This window comes from Anomaloglossus baeobatrachus, chromosome 12 (assembly GCF_048569485.1).
Source record: "Anomaloglossus baeobatrachus isolate aAnoBae1 chromosome 12, aAnoBae1.hap1, whole genome shotgun sequence".
Classification (NCBI taxonomy): Eukaryota; Metazoa; Chordata; class Amphibia; order Anura; family Aromobatidae; genus Anomaloglossus; species Anomaloglossus baeobatrachus.
In genome coordinates this window covers 12,836,769-12,862,161 of record NC_134364.1, presented here as the reverse complement: position 1 = coordinate 12,862,161, position 25,393 = coordinate 12,836,769, and the positions used below count along the sequence as shown (strand labels likewise).

The 25,393-nt window shown below is 49.8% G+C and overlaps 1 protein-coding gene across 7 annotated transcripts in view; it reads right to left on the bottom strand.

The window, feature by feature from the left end:
• The window catches only part of UNC79 (unc-79 subunit of NALCN channel complex), a 218,308-nt gene that overhangs the window by 93,899 nt on the left and 99,016 nt on the right, over positions 1 to 25,393 (bottom strand). For all 7 annotated transcript variants that reach the window (XM_075330270.1, XM_075330274.1, XM_075330271.1 and 4 more), the window contains 8 exons: positions 24,478 to 24,649; positions 24,013 to 24,243; positions 21,116 to 21,306; positions 19,918 to 20,041; positions 16,831 to 16,971; positions 16,526 to 16,747; positions 14,708 to 14,935; positions 13,621 to 13,756 (listed from right to left, as the gene is read on the bottom strand). In XM_075330270.1, coding sequence (XP_075186385.1) covers positions 13,621 to 13,756; positions 14,708 to 14,935; positions 16,526 to 16,747; positions 16,831 to 16,971; positions 19,918 to 20,041; positions 21,116 to 21,306; positions 24,013 to 24,243; positions 24,478 to 24,649 — 1,445 coding nt within the window. The remainder of the gene's footprint in view (positions 1 to 13,620; positions 13,757 to 14,707; positions 14,936 to 16,525; positions 16,748 to 16,830; positions 16,972 to 19,917; positions 20,042 to 21,115; positions 21,307 to 24,012; positions 24,244 to 24,477; positions 24,650 to 25,393) is intronic.

The window sequence follows — 25,393 nt, the reverse complement described above, 5'->3', positions numbered from 1 at the left end:
GGGGAAGTTCATGGAAAGCAGATGCGATCAAATGAAGGGAATTTTGTTACTTACCGTAAATTCCTTTTCTTCTAGCTCCTATTGGGAGACCCAGACGATTGGGTGTATAGTACTGCCTCCGGAGGCCACACAAAGCATTACACTAAAAAGTGTAAGGCCCCTCCCCTTCTGGCTATACACCCCCAGTGGGATCACTGGCTCACCAGTTTTAGTGCAAAAGCAAGAAGGAGGAAAGCCAATAACTGGTTTAAACAAATTCACTCCGAAGTAACATCGGAGAACTGAAAACCATTCAACATGAACAACATGTGTACCCGAAAAACAACCAAAAATCCCGAAGGACAACAGGGCGGGTGCTGGGTCTCCCAATAGGAGCTAGAAGAAAGAAGGGAATTTTGTTTACTTACCGTAAATTCCTTTTCTTCTAGCTCCAATTGGGAGACCCAGACAATTGGGTGTATAGCTACTGCCTCTGGAGGCCACACAAAGTATTACACTTAAAAGTGTAAGGCCCCTCCCCTTCTGGCTATACACCCCCAGTGGGATCACTGGCTCACCAGTTTTAGTGCCAAAGCAAGAAGGAGGAAAGCCAATAACTGGTTTAAAGACCAATTCAATCCGAGGAAACATCGGAGAACTGAACCATACCACATGAACAACATGTGTACCCGAAAAAACAGAAAAACCCCGAGAAAACAGGGCGGGTGCTGGGTCTCCCAATTGGAGCTAGAAGAAAAGGAATTTACGGTAAGTAAACAAAATTCCCTTCTTCTTTGTCGCTCCATTGGGAGACCCAGACAATTGGGATGTCCAAAAGCAATCCCTGGGTGGGTAAAAGAATACCTCATGATAGGGCCGTCAAACGGCCCTCTCCTACAGGTGGCCAACCGCCGCCTGAATGACTTATCTACCTAGGCTGGCGTCTGCCGAAGCGTAGGTATGCATCTGATAATGCTTGGTAAAAGTAAGTAGACTCGACCAGGTGGGTGCCTGACACACCTGCTGAGCCGTAGCCTGGTGCCGTAATGCCCAGGATGCACCCACGGCTCTGGTAGAATGGGCCTTCGGCCTTGAGAGAACCAGAAGCCCAGTAGAACTGTAGGTTTCAAGAATTGGTTCCTCGAGCCCCCGAGCAAGGGTGGATCTGGAAGCTTGCGACTGTTTACGCCGACCAGCGACAAGGACAAAGAGTGCATCCGGGTGGCGCAGGAGCGCCATGCGGGAAGTAGAACCTGAGTGCTCTCACCAGAACCAACAGATGCAAATCTTTCTGAAATTGATGGACTGGACGAGGACACAAAGAAGGTGAGGTGATATCCTGATTGATATGAAAATGGGATACCACCTTAGGGAGAAATTCCGGAACCGGACGCAGAACTACCCTGTCCTGGTGAAGGACCAGGAAGGGAGTTTGTATGAGAGCGTTGCTAGCTCGGAAACTCTCCTAAGAGACGAGACCGTTACTAGAAGGCCACTTCCCGTGAAAAACGGGAAGGGAGACATCCTTCAAAGGCTCGAAAGGCGGCATCTGGAGAGCAATTAGAACCTTGTTCAGATCTCAGGGCTCTAACGGCCGCTTGTACGGAGTGCTGAGAAGACAAACTCCCCGTAGGAACGTGCGTACCTGAGGAAGTCGTCGTTTCTGAAAAAATACAGATAGCGCTGAGACTTGTCCCTAAAGGGAACTGAGCGACAACCCATTTTCCTACCTAGATTGCAGGAAGGAAGGAAACATAGACGATGCAACCGGCCAGGGAGAAACACCCTGCGCCGAGCACCGAGATAAGAACATCTTCCACGTCCTGTGGTCAATCTTGGCGGACGTTGGTATGCTAGCCTGTCTCATGGTGGCAACCACGTCCTGAGGTAATCCTGACGACACTAGGTTCCAGGACTCAATGCCACACCATCCGGTTGAGGGCCGTAGAATCCAAATGGAAGAATGGCCCTTGAGACAGCCAGTCTGATTGGTCTGGTAGTGCCCCCGGTTAGCCTACCGTGAGGCACCACAGAACCGAGTACCACAACATCCTCGGCCAATTTGTAGCGACGAGGATGGCGCGGCCGCAGTCGGTCTTGATCTAGCGCAGTACTCTGGGCAACAATGCCAGAGGTGGCACCTAAGGTAGCTGGAACTGCGACCAATGCTGAACTAAGGCGTTTGCCGCCAGAGCTCGATGATTGTGAAACCGTGCCATGAAGCTGGCACATTGTTGTTGTGCCGTGACGCCATTAGATCGACGTCCGGCCTCTGTCAGCGGCGCCAGATCTCCTGAAACCCGTCCGGGTGAGGAGACCATACTCTTTCGGCCACACCTCAGCGACTTAGGAAGTCAGCTTCCTAGTTTCCACACTTGGGATGTGAATTGTGGATATGGTGGATGCCGTGTCTTCCACCCACATCAGAACCTGCCGGACTTCCTGGAAGGCTTGCCGGTTGCGCGTTCTTCCTTGGTGGTTGATGTATGCCACCGCTGTGGAGCTGTCCGACTGAAGTCGGATATGCTTGCTTTCCAGCCGCTGTTGGAAGGATTGTAGGGCAAGATACACTGCTCTGTGTTCAAGAACATTGATCTGAAGAGTGGACTCTTGCTGAGTCCACGTACCCTGAGCGCTGTAGTGGAGAAAAACTGCTCCCCACCCTGATAGACTCGCGTCTGTCGTAACTATCGCCCAGGACGGGGATAGGAAGGACCTTCTTTTTGACCAAGAGGTGAGAAGAAGCCACCACCGTAGAGATTCCTTGGCCGCCTGAGAAGAACGACGACTCTGTTGAGGGACGTCGACTCCTCGTCCCATTGGCGGAGAATGTCCCATTGTAGTGGACGCAGTAAAACTGCGCGAAAGGAACTGCCTCCATTGCTACCATCTTACGTAGGAAGTGCATGAGGCGTGTCAATGTGTGCGACTGGTTCTTAAAGAAGAGCTTGCAGCCCGTAGTGAATGCTGTTTGTCTAGCGGCAGCTTCACTATCGCTGAGAGAGTAAGAAACTCTATGCCTAGATATGTTATCGATAGGGTCGGGGTCGGATCTGACTTTAAAAAGTTGATGATCCACCCAAAACTCTAGAGAGTCTCCAGCGCAACGTTCGGGCAGTGTTGGCATGTTTCCTAAGAGAGTGCCTTGACAAGTAGATCGTCTAAATACGGGACCACAGAGTGACCCTGAGAGTGCAGGACTGTGACTACTGCTGCCCTGACCTTGGCGAAGACCAGTTGGACTGTCGCTAGCCGGAAGGTAGAGCTACGAACAGAGGGTGTTCGTCTCCTATAACGAAGCGTAGAAACGCTAGTGCTCTGGATCAATCGGCACGTGTGGATAAGCATCCTTGATGCCTAATGATGCTAGGAAATATCCTTGGGACCTTGAGGCGATGACATGGCGGAGGGATTCCATCCGGAACCGCCTGGTGTCCACGAGCTTGCTGAACATTTTTAGATCCAGAACGGGACGGAACGGCCCGTTGTTATAGGTACCGCAAAGAATTTGGGGTAAAAACCGTGACCTTGTTCCTGAAGAGGAACGGGGGTCATCACTCTTTCTGCCTATAGAGTGCACCCTGTTTGCAGAAGAGCAGCGGCCCGGCCGGGAGGTGGAGAAATTCTGAAGAATCGAGTTGGAGGACGAGAAGTGAGCTCTATCCTGTACCCGTGAGACAGAATGTCTCACACTCAATGGTCATTGACCTATGGCAGCTAAATATCGCCAAGGCGGGAGAGCCTGCTACCGACCGAGGCCGCAAGTCATGAGGAAGCCGCCTTGGAAGCGGGTCTTCCGACTGTCGCTTTTTTGGGCGAGACTGAGCCCGCTAAGAATCTTAGCTCCTCTGATCCTTTTGAGTCCACCTTGGACGAGGAAAAATGGGACCTGCCCGAGCCTCGAAAAGGCCGAAAACCCCGACTGCCTCTTGCTCTGTTGGGGTTTGTTGTGTCCGGGCTGAGGAAAGGATGAATCCTTACCCCTGGACTGTTTGATGGTTACATCCAACGCTCACCAAACAGTCGGTCAGCAGAAAAAGGCAACTGGTTAGGCAACCTTTTTTGGAAGCAGAATCTGCCTTCCATTCACTTAACGAGCAGACCAGGCTCTGCTTAAAAACACGGAGTAGCGGAGGCTACCGCCGCACGGTTCGCAGAGTCCAGGACAACCTGAATCGCGTAAGAAACAAATGCAGACATTTGAGAGGTTAAGGATGCCACCTGCGGCACAGATGTACGTGTAACCGTGTCAATCTGTGTAAGACAAGCTGAAATAGCTTGGAGTGCCCCAAGGGAGAGAATGCCGGAGCCAACGGTGCGCCGACAGCCTCATAGATGGCTTTCGACCAGAGATCCATCTGTCTGTCAGTGGCATCTTTGAGTTTGCAGTTCCATCTCCCACTGCAACTATGGATCTAGCTACAAGCCTGGAGATTGGAGGATGCCGCTCGGGACATTGGGTCCAGTCCTTGACCAAGTCAGGGGACAGGGATAGCGTGTATCCTAAGCCGTTTGGAGAAGCGCATATCTGGATAAGCGTGGTGTTCCTGGACTGCCTCTCTGAAGGCAGAGTGGTCCAGAAAAATACGTGAAGCTGACTCCTCCACTGGAGGAGTTGTGAGAAATAACCCACATTCTATAGATGGACGCTATAAGATTATTTACTATGGCGTCACAATCAGGTGTATCCAGATTGAGAGCGGTCTCAGGATCAGAATCCTGAGCCGCTACTTCCGCCTCATTACACAGCGAGTCCTTCTGTTAGGACCCTGATGAAACCGAGGCCGCTCATAGCGAGCCCACTTAGGCTGTCTGGGACTGACGTCCGTGCAGAGCCGTGACTCTGGGATGCGTGTGACATTCCCGGAGCTGTTAGTTATTCACACTGAGGGGGGCCATGGATCAATGATTCAACAGTGCCCATATTGTGAGAGACATGTCCGGACTGCTAGGCTTCTAGTATCATAGCCATAGTCTCAGAAAAACTGTCAGTAAATACTGCAGACACCGTCCTCATCCCCTGGCCATTAGTGCATACAATGGGAGTCTATGTACCTGCCGGCCGTATAGCCGTACATGCTGTACCAGCTGTATAGAAAAACATGTGGTTCTGCACCTTTGTTTTACACAGAGAATATGCTGATAACTCCTCCGCATAATCCAGGAGGGTATATACAACGTGCGACCAAACAGTGCAATGTATATAGTACAAGCATATCTATAAGTGCACTTCTGCACTAGTGGGGTTAGCACCACAGGTGCTGCTTAACGCCTGTTACAGCGATTGTGTGACTATCAGAATGCCAGGGTCTTCCACACTTGTCTCTTATCGTACAGAAACTGACACTAATGGCTGCCGGTGTCCTTGTAGGGAAGGAAGCCGTGGGCGTGCCTGAGAAAGTGCGGGAATCCGGATTCACAGTGCACACAGTGAGAGGGGTGGAGTATGCAAAACATACTCCAGCTCTCAGCTCTGCTCTATGCAGCGTCACGCCCCTACCCTGACTGTCAGGGCTGTGGGCGGTAACGAAGGGAGACTAGGCCCAGAAGCCGGGGACTCGAGTTAACAGCGCGGCCGCCGTAAAAGCGCGGGCCGCGCTGAAGTCCCCGGCGCACCACAAGTGCCAGCCGCGCCGCAGTCCCAGCGGCCGGCGCGACCGCCCTAGAAGTGGCCAGCGTCCCGCCCCTCTCCTGACTGGCAGGTCTGGGGGCGGGAACGAACTAAAGCAGGCCGCAAAAGCCGGGGACTCGAGTTATCAGCGCGGCCGCCGTAAAAGCGCGGGCCGCGCTGAAGTCCCCGGCGCACTACAAGTGCCAGCCGCGCCGCTGTTCCAGCGGCCGGCGCGCCCGAGTCCTAGACGTGGGCAGCGTCCCGCCCCTCTCCTGACTGGCAGGTCTGGGGGCGGGAACGAACGGAAGCAGGCCGCAAAAGCCGGGGACTGTAGTTATCAGCGCGGCCGCCGTAAAAGCGCAGGCCGCGCTGAAGTCCCCGGCGCACTACAAGTGCCAGCCGTGCCGCAGTCCCAGCGGCCGGCGCGGCCGAGTCCCATAAGTGTGCCTGCTTCAGCTAAGCTGAATGAGGCTATGGCACAGGCGCCGCAGCGCTGATGTCCCCCGGCGCACTACAACACCCAGCATGCTGCGGTGTGAGCGCCAAATGCACGGGGACACAGAGTACCTTGAGGAAGCAGGGCCATGTCCCTGATGTACTCCGCTCCATCCAGCATCTTCTCCAGGGGCTGTAGATGGAGCACGGTCTCAGTGCCTGGAGACCGGTAAATCCCACTTCACCCAGAGCCCTGTAAAAAGGGATGGGGAAGGAATCAGCATGTGGGCTCCTGCCGCCGTACCCGCAATGGGTACCTCAACCTTACAAACACCTCCGACATACAGTGGGGTGAGAAGGGAGCATGCTGGGGACACTATATGTGTCCTCTTTTCTTCCATCCGACATAGTCAGCAGCTGCTGCTGACTAAAAAGTGGAGCTATGCGTGGATGTGTTGCCTCCTTCGCACAAAGCACAAAACTGGTGAGCCAGTGATCCCACTGGGGGTGTATAGCCAGAAGGGGAGGGGCCTTACACTTTTAAGTGTAATACTTTGTGTGGCCTCCAGAGGCAGTAGCTATACACCCAATTGTCTGGGTCTCCCAATGGAGCGACAAAGAAAAGGAATTTACGGTAAGTAACAAAATTCCCTTCTTCTTCGGCGCTCCATTGGGAGACCCAGACGATTGGGACGTCCAAAAGCTGTCCCTGGGTGGGTAAAGAAATACCTCATGTTAGAGCTGCAAAGACAGCCCTCCCCTACGGGGAGGCAACTGCCGCCTGCAGGACTCTTCTACCTAGGCTGGCGTCCGCCGAAGCATAGGTATGCACCTGATAATGTTTGGTGACAGTGTGCAGACTCGACCAGGTAGCTGCCTGGCACACCTGTTGAGCCGTAGCCTGGTGTCGTAATGCCCAGGACGCACCCACGGCTCTGGTAGAATGGGCCTTCAGCCCTGATGGAACCGGAAGCCCAGCAGAACGGTAGGCTTCAAGAATTGGTTCTTTGATCCATCGAGCCAGGGTGGCTTTGGAAGCCTGCGACCCTTTGCGCTTACCAGCGACAAGGACAAAGAGTGCATCCGAGCGGCGCAGGGGCGCCGTGCGGGAAATGTAGATTCTGAGTGCTCTCACCAGATCCAACAAATGTAAATCCTTTTCATACCGATGAACTGCATGCGGATAAAAGGAAGGCAAGGAGATATCCTGATTAAGATGAAAAGAGGATACCACCTTAGGGAGAAACTCCTGAATGGGGCGCAGCACTACCTTGTCCTGGTGGAACACCAGGAAAGGAGCTTTGGATGACAGCGCTGCTAGTTCAGACACTCTCCGAAGAGACGTGACCGCTACCAGAAAGGCCACTTTCTGTGAGAGTCGCGAAAGTGACACATCCCTCAGAGGCTCGAAGGGCGGCTTCTGGAGAGCAACAAGGACCTTGTTTAGATCCCACGGATCTAACGGCCGCCTGTACGGAGGTACGATATGACAAACCCCCTGCAGGAACGTGCGCACCTGAGAAAGTCGTGCTAGACGCTTCTGAAAAAACACGGATAGTGCCGAGATTTGCCCTTTAAGGGAGCCGAGCGACAAGCCCTTTTCCAACCCAGATTGCAGGAAGGAAAGAACGACAGGTAACGCGAATGGCCAGGGGGATACTCCTTGTGCAAAGCACCAGGATAAGAAAATCTTCCACGTTCTGTGGTAGATCTTAGCAGACGTGGGCTTCCTAGCCTGTCTCATGGTGGCCACGACCCCTTGAGGTAATCCTGAAGACGCTAGGATCCAGGACTCAATGGCCACACAGTCAGGTTCAGGGCCGCAGAATTCCGATGGAAAAACGGCCCTTGGGACAGTAAGTCTGGACGGTCTGGTAGTGCCCACGGTTGGCCGACCGTGAGATGCCACAGATCCGGGTACCACGACCTCCTCGGCCAGTCTGGGGCGACGAGTATGACGCGGCCGCAATCGGATCTGATCTTGCGTAACACTCTGGGCAAGAGTGCCAGAGGTGGAAACACATAAGGGAGCCGGAACTGCGACCAATCTTGCACTAAGGCGTCTGCCGCCAGAGCTCTTTGATCGCGAGACCGCGCTATGAAGGTCGGGACCTTGTTGTTGTGTCGAGACGCCATTAGGTCGACGTCCGGCACCCCCCAGCGGCGGCAGATTTCCTGAAACACGTCCGGGTGAAGGGACCATTCCCCTGCGTCCATGCCCTGGCGACTGAGGAAGTCTGCTTCCCAGTTTTCTACGCCCGGGATGTGAACTGCTGAGATGGTGGATGCTCTTTCCTCCACCCACATCAGAATCCGCCTGACTTCCTGGAAGGCTTGCCGACTGCGTGTCCCTCCTTGGTGGTTGATGTATGCCACCGCTGTGGAGTTGTCCGACTGAATTCGGATCTGCTTTCCTTCCAGCCACTGCTGGAAGGCTAATAGGGCAAGATACACTGCCCTGATTTCCAGAACATTGATCTGAAGTGTGGACTCCTGCTGAGTCCACGTCCCTTGAGCCCTGTGGTGGAGAAAAACTGCTCCCCACCCTGACAGACTCGCGTCTGTCGTGACCACTGCCCAGGATGGGGGCAGGAATGATCTTCCCTGTGATAATGAGGTGGGAAGAAGCCACCACTGAAGAGAGTCCTTGGCCGTCTGAGAAAGGGAGACTTTCCTGTCTAGGGAAGTTGTCTTCCCGTCCCATTGGCGGAGAATGTCCCATTGAAATGGGCGCAGATGAAACTGCGCGAACGGGACTGCCTCCATTGCTGCCACCATCTTCCCTAGGAAGTGCATGAGGCGCCTTAAGGGGTGCGACTGACCCTGAAGGAGAGACTGCACCCCTGTCTGTAGTGACCGCTGCTTGTTCAGCGGAAGCTTCACTATCGCTGAGAGAGTATGAAACTCCATGCCAAGATACGTTAGTGATTGAGTCGGTGCCAGGTTTGACTTTGAAAAGTTGATGATCCACCCGAAAGTCTGGAGAGTCTCCAGCGCAACATTCAGGCTGTGTTGGCATGCCTCTTGAGAGGGTGCTTTGACAAGTAGATCGTCTAAGTAAGGGATCACCGAATGTCCCTGAGAATGCAAGACTGCTACCACTGCCGCCATGACCTTGGTGAAAACCCGTGGGGCTGTCGCCAGACCAAATGGCAGAGCTACGAACTGGAGATGGTCGTCTCCTATCACGAAACGTAGAAAACGTTGGTGCTCTGTAGCAATCGGCACGTGGAGATAAGCATCTTTGATGTCTATTGATGCAAGGAAATCTCCTTGAGACATTGAAGCAATGACGGAGCGGAGGGATTCCATCCGGAACCGCCTGGCGTTCACATGCTTGTTGAGCAGCTTTAGGTCCAGAACAGGACGGAACGAGCCGTCCTTTTTTGGAACCACAAAGAGATTGGAGTAAAAACCTTGCCCTTGTTCCTGCAGAGGAACAGGGACCACCACTCCTTCTGCTTTTAGTGAGCACACCGCCTGCAGAAGGGCATCTGCTCGGTCGGGATGTGGGGAGGTTCTGAAGAACCGAGGCGGAGGACGAGAACTGAACTCTATCCTGTACCCGTGAGACAAAATGTCTGTTACCCACCGGTCTTTGACCTGTGGCAGCCAAATGTCGCAAAAGCGGGAGAGCCTGCCACCGACTGAGGATGCGGAGGGATGAGGCCGAAAGTCATGAGGCAGCCGCCTTGGAAGCGGTTCCTCCGGTTGCTTTCTTGGGGTGTGAGTGAGCCCGCCAGGAATCTGAGTTCCTTTGCTCCTTCTGAGTCCCTTTGGACGAGGAGAATTGGGTCTTGCCGGAGCCTCGAAAGGACCGAAACCTCGACTGCCACTTCCTCTGTTGAGGTTTGCTTGATCTGGGCTGGGGTAAGGAGGAGTCTTTACCCTTGGATTGTTTAATGATTTCAGCCAATTGTTCACCAAACAGTCTATCTACAGATAGTGGCAAGCTGGTTAAACATTTTTTGGAAGCAGAATCCGCTTTCCATTCCTTTAACCACAAGGCTCTGCGCAAAACCACAGAGTTGGCAGACGCTATTGAGGTACGGCTTGTAGAATCCAGGACAGCGTTGATAGCGTAAGTCGCAAACGCAGACATTTGCGAGGTTAGGGACGCTACTCGCGGCACTGCTGGACGTATGATAGAGTCCACCTGTGCCAGACCAGCTGAAATAGCTTGGAGTGCCCACACGGCCGCGAATGCTGGAGCAAACGACGCGCCGATAGCTTCATAGACAGACTTTAACCAAAGGTCCATCTGTCTGTCATTGGCATCTTTAAGTGAAGCCCCATCCTCCACTGCAACTATGGATCTAGCCGCAAGCCTGGAGATTGGGGGATCCACCTTTGGACACTGGGTCCAGCGTTTGACCACGTCAGGGGGAAAGGGATAACGTGTATCCTTAAGACGTTTGGAGAAACGCTTGTCTGGGTAAGCATGGTGTTTCTGGACTGATTCTCTGAAGTCAGCGTGGTCCAGAAAAGTACTCAGTTTACGCTTGGGATACCTGAAATGGAACTTCTCCTGCTGTGCAGCTGCCTCCTCTGCAGAAGGGGCAGGGGGAGAAATTTCCAATAGACTATTGATGGCCGCTATAAGGTCATTTACCACGGCGTCACCATCAGGAGTATCCAGATTGAGAGCGGTTTCAGGATTAGACTCCTGATCACCCTCCTCTGTCTCATCATGTAGAGACTCTTCTCGCTGAGACCCTGATCCGCGTGATGACGTGGAGGGTCTCTCCCAGCGAGCACGCTTAGGCTGCCTGGGACTGTCATCTGAATCAGAGCCGTCAGGCTGAGATGCCTGGGACCCCCTTGAATCACGGATTAACTCCAAATGAGGGGGACCGGGGAACGTTGCCGCAGCAGTGTCCATGGTCTGAGTAACTGGCCTGGCCTGCAAGGTCTCTAGTATCTTTGTCATAGTGACAGACATTTTGTCAGCAAAAACTGCAAACTCTGTCCCCGTCACCGGGACAGGGTTCACCGGCGACTCTGCCTGGGCCACTACCACCATAGACTCCGGCTGACGAAGTGGCACAGGGACCGAACATTGCACACAATGGGGGTCATTGTAACCTGCCGGTAGATCAGCCCCACAAGCGGCACAAGCAGCGCTTACAGCCTGTGTCTTGGCACCCTTGCGTTTTGCGGATGACATGTTGTCGTCTCCTCAGAGCAAGATAGGGTATACAGCCAAGAAGCGACCTTACAGTGCAATATATATATACATATATATATGGTATAGAGAAAAAAGGTACACCAAAATAACACTGTGGCACTAGTGGGGCCAGCACTAAAGTGCTGCTTACCGCCCGCTTAACGCGGGTGTGTGGTCGCCAGAAATCCCTTGTCTGGGTCTCCCAGAGCCTGTGTCCGTTCTCCAGCCAGACTGCATGTAGGAATGGCTGCCGGCGTCCTATGGAGAGGGGCGGGCCCTGGGCGTGTGCAGACAAAGAGCGGGAAACCTGCGTCCCCCTGTGCTCAGTGAGAGGGCTGGAGCATGTAAATAAGGCTCCAGCCCTCGGCGCTGATTAATCGTACAGCGTCTCTCCCTTGCCCTGATTGACAGGGTGGGGGCGGGAACGAAGCGGAGCTAGGCCGCAGAAGCCGGGGACTAAATTTATAAGCGACGCCGTCGTAAAAGCACGGTCGGCGCTAAGTCCCCGGCGCACTACAAGTCGCAGCCGCGCCGCCGCTCCAAGGGCGGCCGGCGCGGCAGTCCCCAACACATAAAGTCACTCAGACAAACTGTAGTGACTGTAACCCCAGCGCGCAGCGCTGCTGTCCCCGGCGCACTAGCACACCCAGCAAGTCTGGAATGTGCGCGGCCTGTTTGGGACACAGAGTACCTGAATGTCGCAGGGCCTTGTCCCTGAACGGTACCCAGCTCCGTATCCAGCAGGTTCCATGGGTCTGTGGATGGAGCCCGGCCTCAGGGCTTGGGGGCCGGTAAGATCCCACTTCCTCAGAGCCCCTCATGGGGATGGGGAAGGAAAACAGCATGTGGGCTCCAGCCTCCGTACCCACAATGGGTACCTCAACCTTAACAAACACAGCCGACATAAAGTGGGGTGAGAAGGGAGCATGCTGGGGGCCCTAGTATGGGCCCTCTTTTCTTCCATCCGACATAGTCAGCAGCTGCTGCTGACTAAACAGTGGAGCTATGCGTGGATGTCTGACCTCCTTCGCACAAAGCAGAAAACTGGTGAGCCAGTGATCCCACTGGGGGTGTATAGCCAGAAGGGGAGGGGCCTTACACTTTTTAGTGTAATGCTTTGTGTGGCCTCCGGAGGCAGTACTATACACCCAATCGTCTGGGTCTCCCAATGGAGCGCCGAAGAAAAGTGATTTATTCTTTCCACCCTTTTTTATTCTCCCCCTCCCCTTCATTGTGGAGGTATTCTGTATACTCATATACCAGTGTATACCAGTGGTGCACTGCCAGGGTAACCCGGCTATGGATAAAGGGCACTTACAGCTGGAGGTGTCGTATTTATGCACCATGTAAGGCCCGCAACACACATCCGTGCCTCCGGTACGTGTTTGGTACGTTTTTGCACGTACCGGAGACACGGAGACACGTTGACCAATGTTACCCTATGGGTGATGGCATACACGCGTACAATCACACGGAACGTGTGTCCCTGTGGTTAGTACGTGTGTGCGTTTTCCAGCATGTCTGTTTTTGGCCGTCAACACGCAGGCATGGACCCGCTAAAGTCAATGGGTCCGTGCCTGCATGGACGGCGCATGTCCGTGTTCAGCACGTGTGCGTTTTTAATCCAAACATCAGCAACACTTGTTTCCAATCTATCAGGTCAATTGTCAAATGTCCTGATGTTTCAATTGGTGATGCACAAGGCCAAGGATGTTGTCAAAGGACGTTATGGTGATATGGCAGTAGGCTTGAAATTTAGGTGGAAATTTGCGCATTTCTCCATAAAGAATATTAAAATGTCCATGCGTCTTCCTTAGCTTGACAAGGGGGTGGAGCCACATCCTTTTTTCAACAGGTGGTTCATATTCAAGCATATGTCTCCTAACCCCAAATCTCCTAGAAATCAACCATAGCAAATCCATGGCTGCTTCATTGGAGAGAGACATTTTGGAGTCAATCTAATGAATGGAAGAGCCTAAAAACAATGATCAGAAATGTTTTTAAACCTTATCCACCCATGAGGGACGGAAATTGCCCAATTACCAACACAAGGATCTCATGATGAAGGATTAACAACGTTATTTGGGTAAGAATGAAGACCTCTAAAAACGGACGGCACACGGATTGCATACGTACGTATTTTATGCCATTATTGACATTCCACACGTACACACAGAGAGCATACGCCATCACACGGATGTCATACGTACGGGAGAAACGACCCTAAAAAACAGAACACGGACCCGAAAAACACAATGTGAGACACGTACGTTTTTTATGCGGAAGTGTGTTTTTGGCCTAAAGGATAGACACAGTGTAGTGTCATTATTGCGGCGGATGCAGGAAGGCATTTGCCATTACAGATATATTGTTGTATACAGATGTGTTGTATACGTGTAGTGGTCACGCTGTATGTCGGGTGTCACACCTGTGTTGGACGGGTCTGCTGTCTCCGCGTGCGTCCCCGGGTTATCTCCTTGTTTTTTTGATGGATTCTCTTCTTCCCCGATGATAAATTCGGCTCTTGAAAACAGCAGACTCTCTTCTAGACTGTCTGTTGGCTCCTAAGAAAAATATGAGGCCGCGTTAGAGCTTTACAAACCATTTATAACGCGGCTTTTGTTACAGACTTGTTTTCCCCACGATGAGGCTCATAAATCTGACAGAATCCCCTGCCCGGGATGATCTTCATGGCTGCCTCCTATATGACAAGTGATCTATGCACTCGCCTGTTCCTCGTCTATGACAAGTCCATCAATCCCCGCTGATAATATGGAGACATTTATCATAAAACTTGCTGAAACACATATACTGGATCCGGGGTGGAAACCAAAAAAAATTCAGCCCATCGATCAGGTCCATCTGAGGACAGGCTGAGCTGTCATGTGAGCGAGAATATCCCCTGAACACCATCAGCTCCACATTTCTCAAAGTGACAGCGCGGAGCACAAAGAGATTACAGCAGCAGCGAGGGCTGGAGAGACAAACCTCACATCTGGAGATCATCTCCGTCTCCCGAAATCCTACTTATATCCCTATGTATTAAGTCACAGGTCAGCTCAAGGTCTTAAAAAAGTTTTTCTTGGAGTCTGAAATTAACTGCATCTCTTTAGAGAATCAGAATTGTCCATTTTGTCACTCCTCTATGCTTTACACTGCATCTCTGATCTATAAGGGTCATGTTGGATGCATCACCTATTGAAATCAACCACAAAGGTCTCTTTTCTATGCATTACAATGCAGGCTGCTTTAGGGTCACGCTGCTCTAGGGCCAAAGGCCCAACTTCAGCATAGAAAACATATTTATTTGCTGCTGTCCCTTCACCATGCTTTATACTGCAGCCCGGCTTGTTCAGATTGGCTGCGGTATATAAAACAAACTGGAGTTCAGTACATGGAAAACACCTTTCTTTTTTTACAGAAAGCACCGGAGAGAAACTTCCAGAGACCGAGGGTATGGGCCTGATAGACACCTCCTCCCACCTAGAGGTAAGGGCAGTGCGCAGGACCCTCACCACCAGGCGGATCTCCTCCTTTGGAGCCAGTCGCTCCAGCAGCTCACAGGCCATCTGGTAGCAGAGGATGCTGGACTGGCACAGGCTGCACTCCACGGCCTTCTCATCCTTCTGGCAGGTGTGAGATCCGCCCCAAGGAGCCTGGAACACGTTATTAATGATGGAAATGATGTCCTTGGACAGACTGTTCTCCAGCCCCAGACTGATGCCATCATCCTGCAGCTCCATCTGAAAAACAGAAAGTATCCAGAAGCTTCTAGATTAATGATCTGACTATAAATGACGGCCAGGCTGGTGGAGACAGGGAATAATCGCCATCCATCTGAGCCTCTCTCTTAGGTATTTGCAGCTGCCATTCTCACGCATGAGGTTACATTTTAACTATTAGACCCCTTAAATGTGGTAACTGACCTCTCCGTAATCTGGCAGTGCTCTCCTACTCCAGAAAGGTGGCATCCTGAATGGCCACATCTTGTCAGGATGACGTACCCCTGACTCCCAGGAACATTCGCTATATCCTGGCCTCGCTCTTGTCTGCCTATTTGCACTTATCTCCTTTGGTTAGGACTCTTTCCAATACGGAACTTGTCTCTGTTTTATGGCTAAGGATCAGCCTGTTACGTCTAACATTTATTGTCCCCTTCCTGGTATCGACCTTTTGCATTTCCTAATTTGCTCATTTGCATTACTGATACATGATCAGATGCCCATGGTGGTCCCAAGAGGTAAACCCATGGAGATTTCAACAACTAAACACATGACGGTCCCAACATTTAAACCGATGACGGTCCCAACAACTAAACCCAAGGCGGTCCCAACATTTACACCGATGGCGGTCCCAACAACTAAACCCAAGGCGGTCCCAAAAACTAAACCCATGGCGGTTCCCACAGCTAAACTCATGGCACACCTAACAACTGAACCCATGGCGGTCCCAACAACTAAACACACGAAGATTTCAACAACTAAACCCATGACAGTCCCAACAACTAAACCCATGGTGGTCCCAACAACTAAACCCATGGTGGTCACAACAACTAAACCCATGGCGGTTCCAACAACTAAACCCATGGCAGACCCACAGCTAAACTCATGGCACACCTAATAACTGAACCCATGGCGGTCCCAACAACTAAACGCATAGTGGTCTCAACAATTAAACCCATGACAGTCCCCAAAATTAAACCCATGGCAGTCCCCACAACTAAGCCATGGTAGTCCCCAAATCTAAGCCCATGGCAGTCCCCACAATGAAGCCCATGGCGTTCCCAACAACTAAACTCAAGGTGCTTCCCAAAACTGAAACTAGGGCACTCACTACAATTGAACCACGGGCGTACCACACGACTGAACCTACAGCAAGCAGTAGAACTAAAGCCATGGCAGTCAATGTACAAAACCCATGGTGGTCCCCCATTAGTGAAGTGTTTAGTAATCCCAACAACTGAGCCCACAGCAGTTGCTACAACAAAACAAATTGTGCTCTGAGTCCAAGAAAGTCCCTGTAACCAAGCCAATAGTGGTCATTACAGCTAGGCCCACGACAGTCCTTACAAATAAGTGCTTGGTAGCTCGTACGACTAGACAATCACATTCCCCATAAATAATCCTAAAGAATTTTCTGCAATTAAGAGCAAGCAAGCACATGGCTGTCAGTCAAAACACAGTCAATGGCAGTTTCTACTACTAAAACAATGACAGTTCCTATAACTAAGCCCATGGCAGTAGCTACAACTAAGACCATGGTGAATTTCACAACTAACCCCAAAGTGGTCCCCTAAACAAAGCCCATACAGCCCCTCTCCACCTGTTTCTTACCTGTTTTAATATGAGGTCGAACATGAGGATGAAACAGTTGAGGTTCATCTCATCATCGTCACAGTCAAAGTCAATGGTTCTTCCAGCAGGATGGCCATAATTCTTAAAGGGACTGCGGAAGGGACTGCGCACAGGGCTTCGAAAAGGACTGTGAAATGGACTGGGGAAAGGGCTCAGCATACTGTGTAACACCCGGCGGCCTGGATCCGAGGCGATGCTGCCCTGGAAGAAAGAGGTGCCTTTGTTGGATGAGTTCTGTGGCTGTCAATAACGCCCCCTCTGTGTAATAGTTGTGTCTGCCTTACCCTGTGACCTGGAACATTTCCTGAAAGTTCTGTGATCCGGACTTTTCTTTGATTGGCCAATTCCTTCACAGAGTTCACCCCATCAGAAAACATACTGATCAACAGCTGTAGGGGGACCACGATATCCAGCTCTGACAATACCTGCAAGATGGAAAGTGTGGGATAAAGAGAAAAATATACACATGGCTATCTGCCCTGTTACTATACCCCTGCTACACTCCTCTATTATCCAAGGAAACGCCTGACCATTTCACAAATTGTACCACAATATTAGTACATTTTAAGTTCAGTAATATTAATTTATGGACATAGTCTGTTCCCATGGCGGTCCCACAACTAAACCCATAATAATCCTCTTGACAATGGCTCATGGCGGTCCCACAACTAAACCCATAATGATCCTCCTGACAATGGCCCATGGCGGTCCCACAACTAAACCCATAATGATCCTCCTGACAATGGCCCATAGCGGTCCCACAACTAAACCCATAATGATCCTTTTGACTATGGCCCATGGCGGTCCCGCAACTAAGCTCAGAATAATCCTCTTTACTATGGTCCATGGTGGTCCCACAACTAAACCCATAATGATCCTCCTGACAATGGCCCATGGTGGTCCCACAACTAAACCCATAATGATCCTCCTGACAATGGCCCATGGTGGTCCCACAACTAAACCCATAATGATCCTTTTGACTATGGCCCATGGCGGTCCCGCAACTAAGCTCAGAATGATCCTCTTTACTATGGTCCATGGCGGTCCCACAACTAAACCCATAATGATCCTTTTGACTATGGCCCATGGCGGTCCCGCAACTAAGCTCAGAATAATCCTCTTTACTATGGTCCATGGTGGTCCCACAACTAAACCCATAATGATCCTCCTGACAATGGCCCATGGTGGTCCCACAACTAAACCCATAATGATCCTCCTGACAATGGCCCATGGTGGTCCCACAACTAAACCCATAATGATCCTTTTGACTATGGCCCATGGCGGTCCCGCAACTAAGCTCAGAATGGTCCTCTTTACTATGGTCCATGGCGGTCCCACAACTAAACCCATAATGATCCTTTTGACTATGGCCGATGGCGGTCCCGCAACTAAGCTCAGAATGATCCTCTTTACTATGGTCCATGGTGGTCCCACAACTAAACCCATAATGATCCTTTTGACTATGGCCCATGGCGGTCCCGCAACTAAGCTCAGAATGATTCTCTTTACTATGGTCCATGGCGGTCCCCCAACTAAATCCACAATTAGCCTCTTGACTATGGCCCATGACGGTCCCACAACTACACCCACAATGATCCTCCTGACTATGGCCCATGACAGTTCCACAACTAAACCCATGCAGTTGCTCCCTACAACTAAATGTATGGGATGCTCCACATAACTAAACTCATTGCATATCACATGACTATGGCCCATGGTGGTCACTGCAACTAAGCCCATAGTAGCCTCAAAACTAAGCCTACTGCAGTTCTTCACAACTAAGTCTGTAGCAATCCCAAAAGGCACCAATGGAGGACTTTACAACTAGGTGTAGGGAATTCACCACAATGTAGCCCATGGCAGCACCAGACACGAAATCAATGGCAGTTCTAGTATTTAAGCAAATAGTGGTCTCCCAAACTTAGCCCATGGCAGTCTTAACCAATAACCCCTCCTTTTTCTCCTCATCTAAACCAAGAGGTCCCCAAGATTGAGCCCAAGACAATGCCCACAAGAAAGCTTCATAGGGTGATAATTAAAACAAAGCTTATAGCAGTCCCTATAACTAAGCGCAAATTGGTCCCTTTAACTAAGCAGATGGTTGTGCCCAGAACAAAGCCCATTGTAGTCCCTACAACTAAAGGCCCCGTCACACTAAGCAACATCGCTAGCAACATCGCTGCTAACGAACAACTTTTGTGACGTTGCTAGTGATGTCGCTGTGTGTGACATCCAGCAACAACCTGGCCCCTGCTGTGAGGTCGTTGGTTGTTGCTGAATGTCCTGGGCCATTTTTTAGTTGTTGCTGTCCCGCTGTGAAGCACAGATCGCTGTGTGTGACAGCGAGACAGCAACAACTAAATGTGCAGGCAGCAGGAGCCGGCTTCTGCGGAGGCTGGTAACCACGGTAAACATCGGGTAACCAAGAAGCCCTGTCCTTGGTTACCCGATATTTACCTTTGTTACCAGCCTCCGCCGCTCTCACTGTCAGTGCCGGCTCCTGCTCTGTGCACATGTAGCTGCAGGACACATCGGGTTAATTAACCCGATGTGTGCTGTAGCTAGGAGAGCAGGGAGCCAGCGATAAGCAGTGTGCGCGGCTCCCTGCTCTGTGCACATTTAGCTGCAGTACACATCGGGTAATTAACCCGATGTGTGCTGTAACTAGGAGAGCAGGGAGCCAGCGCTCAGTCTGCGCTGCTCCCTGCACGTGTAGCTCCGTGCGCTGGTAACCAAGGTAAATATCGGGTTGGTTACCCGACATTTACCTTAGTTACCAAGCGCAGCATCTTCCACGCGGCGCTGGGGGCTGGTCACTGGTTGCTGGTGAGCTCACCAGCAACTCGTGTAGCGACGCTCCAGCGATCCCTGCCAGGTCAGGTTGCTGGTGGGATCGCTGGAGCGTCGCAGTGTGACATCTCACCAGCAACCTCCTAGCAACTTACCAGCGATCCCTATCGTTGTTGGGATCGCTGGTAAGTTGCTTAGTGTGACTGGACCTTAAGCATACAGCAGTCCTCACAACTAAACCCATGGCCGTCCCCACAATTAAGTCTATTGTTTTTCCCCATAGTCGTCTCCACAACTAAGCCCATGGCAATCCCTAAAACGAAGTCTATAGTGGTCTTTACAATTAAGCACATGGAGGTCTCTAAAACAAAGTCCATTGTGGTCCCCTCAACAAAGCCCATTGTGGTCCTCAAAACTAAGCCCATGGTCCCCCTATAATTAAGCCCATGGCAGTCCCCAGAATTAGGGCCAAGGCAGTCCCTACAGCTTTGTGGGTCTCTCACTGCTTATACATCTGTCTTCATTTTCTTTAACTTTGGTAGAGAAAATATAAAAAACTGTCAGAAATAAAAAATGATTACATGAAGCCAAAGCAAAGCTTGTTCCTGAACAGAAGATGGATAACCGGTAAAACGGCAGCTGATGAATCCGAACATCTCCTCCATAGAGAAAGGCAACGGGCAAAGCTCAATGTCGAACATTTTACTAAGAAGATAAAACAGACAATGGAAATAAATGTAACATCTAATAAATGACAAATGGCAAAGAACGCAGCGAAGGCTCGGACCAGGTTTCATACAGTGTGTCCACCTATGTCCTGTCCACTGCCATTAACTTGAGAACGGCGGCAGCTATAGGCATAGAAGTGGTGATTGGGTATAGTAAAGTAGCCATGCGCTACGCAATGAAACCACCTGTAGCGCCACCTGGAGGAAAACAACGGAGTTAGCATTTTTATCTTGAAAATAGAAAGAGATAGAGAAAAAAAGTGAATTAAAAAATTGTAGGGCATCATCAATTCAATACGAATCGACACCTTGCATACAGAAGTGCTATGATCAGAACGTGTAAAACTCACAAGGCTGTGGACGTGAAGCGATTCCTCATGGAGACCTTCCTACAAGTCATTGGGTATGGTGGCTGTGTGGAGTGGCCTCTGCTCACCTGACCTGACCCCAGTGGACTTCTTTCTGTGAGGTCACATCACACAGCAGGTGTATGCGACCCCTCCACCAACATTGCAGGACCTACGAGGGCGTATCACAGATGCTTGTCACCTACCATACTGCACAGCGTGCAGCAAGATACAGTATGCTGTGCAGAGTCCAGATGTGCATTGCAGCTGACGGGGGCCACTAATGAGCGCCATATGCGTGACCAGCATTCAATGTTTTGGGGGGTCATGGCTTTCATATCATAGCATTTCTGTATGCAAGGTGTCCATTCGTTGAATTGATGATACCCTACAATTTTTTAATTCACTTTTTTTCTCTATCTCGTTCCGTTTTCAAGATAAAAATGCTAACTCTGTTGTTTTCCACCAGGTGGCGCTATAGGTGGTTTCATTGCGTAGCGCATGGCTACTTTACTATACCTAGACACTTCTATGCCTATAGCTGCCGCCGTTCTCAAGTTAGTGGCGGTGGACAGGATATGGGTGGATACACTGTATAAAACTCAGTATTCAATCAATTCCAGGAAATCCAAAACCATACATCAAACGGATAATTATTTATTTGCAATAACCACAATATCGCATTAAATTTCATTATAACCAACCTGAGGACCTCCCGAAACTCCTTGAGCTGATTGTCTGGCACTTCTGTCCTGATGGCTTCGAGCCACTCCGGCATGATGCATTCCCAGATTGGCTGGTTGATAACATTGTATGGAATAAGGCACAGAATCCTGTTCAGACCCTCCTTCAGCTGGGTGACCGTACTGCACGACTTGTCCCAGTATCCGCCCACCTGACCACACACAGATTTACACACATTTACACGTCTGAAAAGTTCTGTCCCACCTTCCCAGAACTATAACTTTGTAACTTTTCGGTAAACAGCGCTGTATGAGGACTTGCTTTTTCCGGAATGAGCTGTAGGTTTTATCATTAACTCCTTTCTGATCTCTTTTTGATCCTTATGTTGGGAGCTGAAGTGACCAAAAAAACAATGGAGAGGGGACATCTCCTCCTCCAAATTGAACACATGGGATTATTTATAAATGGGGATTATTTATAAACTAATTATAGTTGAGGAAGCAAAAGAGAACCAACACTACATCTGGTCTCTGTTCAGCTAGGACCCCCTGGTGTGGACAGGCAACTGCATTGGTTGTCTGCTGGGAAAGAGAGACAAGGTCTGGGGTCTGTAAAACAAGGGACTGTAAAGGCGTCAAATGTGTCACGTCTGATTAATTTCAAAGGAACCAATCAGACTTTTTGAGGCCTGTGGTCAATGATGAATATTAGGTGTTGTGAATATCATAAGAGATGGTGCTGTTCCCAAAAGTGTTTCTGGACTCCCTCTGGTGGCTAGTGCTGGTAGTGAGTCTGATTCTGCATCTGTCGCTCAGACAGGTGCAGGGGATGACTGCTGTTCCAGGAAACCTATGGAATCCAGCCTGGAGGAATAAAGGAAGGCAGTTTCTGTCTAGCCTTTTCTGGTGATAATTGTTTCTGCTCCATGAGGATATGTCCTGAATTCTGTCCTCCAGCTTTGAGGCTTTTGCCTTTCCCTGTAGGTTCTGTTTTTGCATTTTTTTTCTGCTCTTTTTTGGATTCTCCAGCAATGATTTCTGCAGCGTTTTTTTTGTTCCTGTGCATCGGTTTTGTTGCATGCCTTCCTGGTCTGCAGCTATGTCTGATAAGTATTTTTGTTTTTTCCTTCTGAGATTTAATTAGTTCTCATGGACCTTTTTGTTTCTTGCATGTGAATAGGAGCTCTCACTGCACTTTGTTTGGAGGATGATTTATTCCCAGCAAGAAAGGCAGTTTTGCTCCCAGTCTGATCAAGAGTTTGTATTTTTTGTACCTCATGTATTTGCACAAGAGTTACTGATATAGTGGGAGGAAAGATCGTGTGATCTTTTAAAGGAATTTTTGATTATCAGGTGTTGGTATTTTTTAGGGTTTTTGCTGGATGCAACCAGCAAATCTATCCTAATCTTTTGATTCTAGCTAGCAGGGCCTCAATTTGCTTAACCCCATACTTTCCATCTGTGTGTTGTTTTTTCTTACATTACCGCTGTTATATGTTGGGGGCTTGTCTCTTTCCTTTGGGGCTATGCTGAGGCAAGTCAGGATTCCTCATTTCATCTTTGAGGTTAGTTAGTTCTCCGGCGGCGATGAGGCATCTAGGTTGGTTAGGAACGCTCCACTGCTACTTCTAGTTGTGTTTGTGCAGTTAGTGGTTACAGCCAGCTAAGTTTCCAACTACTCTTGTGCTTTATCTTCCATCATTTTTTATGGTTTTTTTGCAAGATCTTTTGCGGTCTCCTGACTATAACAATTATGGTTTGTAGCGATCCAATATTTATGGGAGGCACAATTTCAGGTTCGCAATCTTGAGGGGAAGACCCTGCATATTATTATAATATTATGTGATCAGCACATTAGCCTCAAATTAATAAAGGTTAAATGGATGATGCTATCCATGCCAGGTTTCATCTCTATAGAAAAGGTAAAATCATGATAAGAAACGTGACCACAATATCTCCCACATGGGACTTCCAGGGGTAAAGATATCCTGAAATTTGGACCTCCTACTTTTCTAGAGATTAAAGACCCATCATGTGACCAGCCCTATTATAAGTCACCAGAGGCGAGGTTTGTGTGTATAATCTGTGTTTGTAACAGCAAATGCCAAATTATGATCCTTATTCAATGGCAGTAAGATGACTGCCGTGCAGAATTGTTCCACAATTCACTGGAGTTCATCCCTCTATAAATCTGAGCCATTTCTGTCACACAGATTTGGTCATTTTCTTTCATAATTCCTTATTTGTTTTATGTAGTTGTATTTACTGTATTTTGTCCCTCTTGTAACATCCTTTGTATATATTTATAAACAATGCCAACTTTTGGGATTAAATATATAAAATGTAATAGCTTAGTCCCTCTTGCTCTATAACCGCATCCCCGAAGCCATACGCTACCTGTAATGTGTGCCCAGTCAGCCTGCGTAAGCGATTGGTGGCGGCAGCTAATAGTTTTTCTTGGGTTATTGTGGAGCTTGGCAGTGACTATACATGTATATTTCTAGTGTTGGAATCAATTGTATATATACAATATGGTCACTGTGAGCCAAGAAGTGAAAGGAGCCATCAGCTCGTTCATTAATCAATGGTCAGTGGTGTATTGTCCTGACGATTGGAGGCAGTGGAGTGCTGTTCGTGACAAACCACCGTTGACAGTGGCATCTGAGGGGTTAAACTGCTCCTGGGCCTGATCCATATATCTAGTACATGCAGGTTAGTGTGTGCTCCGGGACTTGCCCGGTGCTGACGCTGACCATGTACGCACTATGCTTTTAATATTTTAATACTACTTCAATTGATTGCTCTATATGCCACAAGAAGTACCACCAATTACCACAAGGGTGGCGCCAAATTGGAATAATAAAACCGTCACCCCCCACTGCACAACGCCGCTCACTACTAATCATCTCAGTCATTACCCGGGCAAATTCCATGGGTTTGGGCAGCAGGCACATGACCATCACGTCAAAACGGATGTCGCACACGGTTTTCAGCCACTTGGTGACAAACTGCGGTTTGAGTTTCTCCACCAGACTGCCGACCTCGTCATCCATCATGTAGGCTGTAGAGTGGAACCACTGAAAGACCATGCTGACGAGGCGCGCCAGGCTTTCGGTGGGGGTGTTTTCACTGGGCGTGCAGAGGCTGACCTGTGCCGCAAGACCACATGGTGATTAATCAGGTGTAACCTCACAGGCATTTTTAGATTACCTGAGGCTTCACATTCTGTCCTCCAGTCACATCCAAAGCTGCATTTATAACACGCTCATTATACAGAAGCGTCATGAGAATTTCCTGATCGCTGCATACAGGAGGTCGGGTTGATTTGTAAATGCAGCTCTGGATGTGACCAGAGGATAAGTAATCACATAAGTGACTCTCACCAAGAACCAGATTCCAAACTGGCTCAGAAGCCGCTGGTCGTGTTTATCGTCATCCTTGTTGTCGAAGTCCGTGTTGTCCAGCGAGTGATGTGAGGAGGCCAAACCCATCTGCCTCCTGCGGTTCATCTCGTACTCTCGCTGCTCGGCGTGGTACTCCGCTTCCTTCAGCAAACTGCAAAATCAACCAACAAAGTCATTCAATCATCGAGCTGCTATAAAACATGTAAACGAGAACTGTAATGAGTGATCGATTTCCCTGCAGCGCCTCCACAGGTGAAAGGAGGGTCTGCACGGACATATTACTGGGCTGTGCGTGTCCTATGGAGAGAGATACTCTTTTTAACCATTCTCCACTCTGATGGATAGAGCTCCCCTTCTATTATCCAGAATGCCCTGGTAGAGCGCACTACATATGATGGATAGAGCTCCCCTTCTATTATCTAGAATGCCCTGGTAGAGCGCACTACATATGATGGATAGAGCTCCCCTTCTATTATCCAGAATGCCCTGGCAGAGCGCACTACATATGATGGATAGAGCTCCCCTTCTATTATCCAGAATGCCCTGGTAGAGCGCACTACATATGATGGATAGAGCTCCCCTTCTATTATCCAGAATGCCCTGGTAGAGCGCACTACATATGATGGATAGAGCTCCCCTTCTATTATCCAGAATGCCCTGGTAGAGTGCACTACATATGATGGATAGAGCTCCCCTTCTATTATCCAGAATGCCCTGGTAGAGCGCACTACATATGATGCATAGAGCTCCCCTTCTATTATCCAGAATGCCCTGGTAGAGCGCACTACATATGATGGATAGAGCTCCCCTTCTATTATCCAGAATGCCCTGGTAGAGCGCACTACATATGATGGATAGAGCTCCCCTGCTATTATCCAGAATGCCCTGGTAGAGC